This window comes from Carlito syrichta, unplaced genomic scaffold, assembly GCF_000164805.1.
Source record: "Carlito syrichta isolate Samal-C Ts95f unplaced genomic scaffold, Tarsius_syrichta-2.0.1 Scaffold316384, whole genome shotgun sequence".
NCBI classification, from domain to species: domain Eukaryota; kingdom Metazoa; phylum Chordata; class Mammalia; order Primates; family Tarsiidae; genus Carlito; species Carlito syrichta.
This window is the reverse complement of record NW_007260480.1, coordinates 809,986-811,802: the sequence shown is the minus strand read 5'-3', so window position 1 is coordinate 811,802 and position 1,817 is coordinate 809,986. Positions and strand designations below refer to the sequence as shown.

The following is a 1,817-nucleotide window of genomic DNA, read 5'->3' as shown; positions in this document are numbered from 1 at the left end:
GGGGAGAGGTGGGGGGGGAGGGGAGGGTCCGATGGCCGGTTCTTAAGGCCTCCAGCCCCTCCCTCCCTTTCCCAGTGGTGCCCATGAACGTGAGCTGCTCCCGCATGGACTTCCAGATCCTGATCTCCGCGCAGGCGCTGGCCCCGCTGGAGCGCACCAAGGTCTACCTGGGCAGCCGGAGCTGTGCGGCCCAGGAGGTCGGCAGCAACTTCAGGATCCAGGCTCGCTTCGACACCTGCGGCACTGAGTCTCAGGTAGGGGGTGGAGGAGGGGCTCTGATGCCTGCTGAAGGCACCTGCCATTCCCAGAACTCGGCTCCTCCGGGCTGTGGGGAACCACACAGGCCTGGGTACAGAGCTCAGTCCTTCTTGGCTCTGTCTGAGTCATCAAACTAGCTCAGTGCAGAGATAGCAAAAAACTTAGCAGGGGGACACAGAGGAGGGGTCCCGCTGCAGATCCTGGCAGCCTCCCTGGGCTCCAGAGGCCGCTCCTGCCCCAGGCCTACTGGCTGAGCCCCGACTCTTCTGTGCGTTCCTCCGCTTCTTCCTCAGGGCTCCCCAGAGCCTGAGGTCCTCACCCACTAATATGCTGAGCTATCAGGCCTACTCACCTTCTGCCTCCCCTCCATCCTACGGATCTGAATCCATCCTGGGCTCCACAAAGCAAAAGGCCTTTCGCAGCACGGGACCCAGCCCCCTCAAAGGCTGCGAGGTTTATACATGAAATTTTTTCTGCTCCCCTTGTATTTTGGAGGCCCTGAACCCAGGCTGGCACCCTCAGGGTCACTGGGCAGTGGCCTGGATGCTTATACTCTCAGGGAAGGTCAGGAAGGGGGTGGAGAGAGAGGGAGCAGGGCATCTGCTGGAGGGTGCCCCAGCCTTGGAATTCGGGGGATCTGCAGTCTGGCCTGGCAGAAGTCCTGTGCTTTCCTGCAAACCATCCCCTGTCCCCCGACATTATCTGAATGGGTGCCTCTGGCCCTTCCAGTCCCCCTGTGCCCGCCCCAGCCTCTTGGCAGCCACTCTCCTTCCAATCAGAGAAGGGCAGGGGATCAGTCCTGGCTGCCAGGATATTCTGCCCTCATCCGAACTCCAGGTCTTCAGTCCCCCTGGGGTTTTCTTTGAGACAAAACCACATTCCACAGTCATGGAATAATGGAGGCAAAGAATCCCAGGAGCAGGGAATCATGAACTCCTAGAACCATGGGCTCACAGACACTCAGAGTCACGGAACCGCTATCAGAACTCAGAATCACAGAATCATGGAATCCTGGAGATATAAAATACAAGAACCTCAGACTCGTAGATTCTCTTTTGTTTTTTGAGTTGGAGTCTCACTCCGTCGCGCAGGCTGGAGTTTAGTGGCACACTCACAGCCACCCCAGTGTCGACCTGTTGGGCTCAGGTAATCCTTCCACCTCAGCCTTCCAAGTAGCAGAACTACAGGCACGCACTACCACACCCGGCTAATTTTTTGATTTATTGTAGAGGCGAGGTCTCGCCAAGTTGCCCTGGCAGTTCTTGAACCCACGGGCTCAGGCAATCCACTTGCCTCAGGCTTCCAAAGTGCTGGGATTATAGGCTGAGCCATAGAGCCTGGCCTCATAGATCCGTAGTGTAACCATTATAATCCTAGACCCATGAGGATCAGTCTCAGCGTAGTTGCCTTCAAAGTTGCCTTCAGGCTGGGTGAGGAGGCTCACTCCTGTAAGTGAGTCCTCAAACTCCTGCCTGAGTCCAGGAGTTTGAGACCAGCCTGGGCAACATAGCGAAGCCTCATCTCTACAAAAACTAAAAAAAAAAAAAAAAGGCCAGGCC

At 56.7% G+C, this 1,817-nt stretch overlaps 1 protein-coding gene across 1 annotated transcript in view; it reads left to right on the top strand.

Moving 5' to 3' along the window:
- CDCP2 (CUB domain containing protein 2) overlaps positions 1-1,817 on the top strand; it is a 21,537-nt gene that overhangs the window by 16,653 nt on the left and 3,067 nt on the right. Inside the window, exon 5 of the mRNA XM_008074276.1 lies at positions 76-254. Within this exon, the coding sequence (XP_008072467.1) occupies positions 76-254 (179 nt within the window). The remainder of the gene's footprint in view (positions 1-75; positions 255-1,817) is intronic.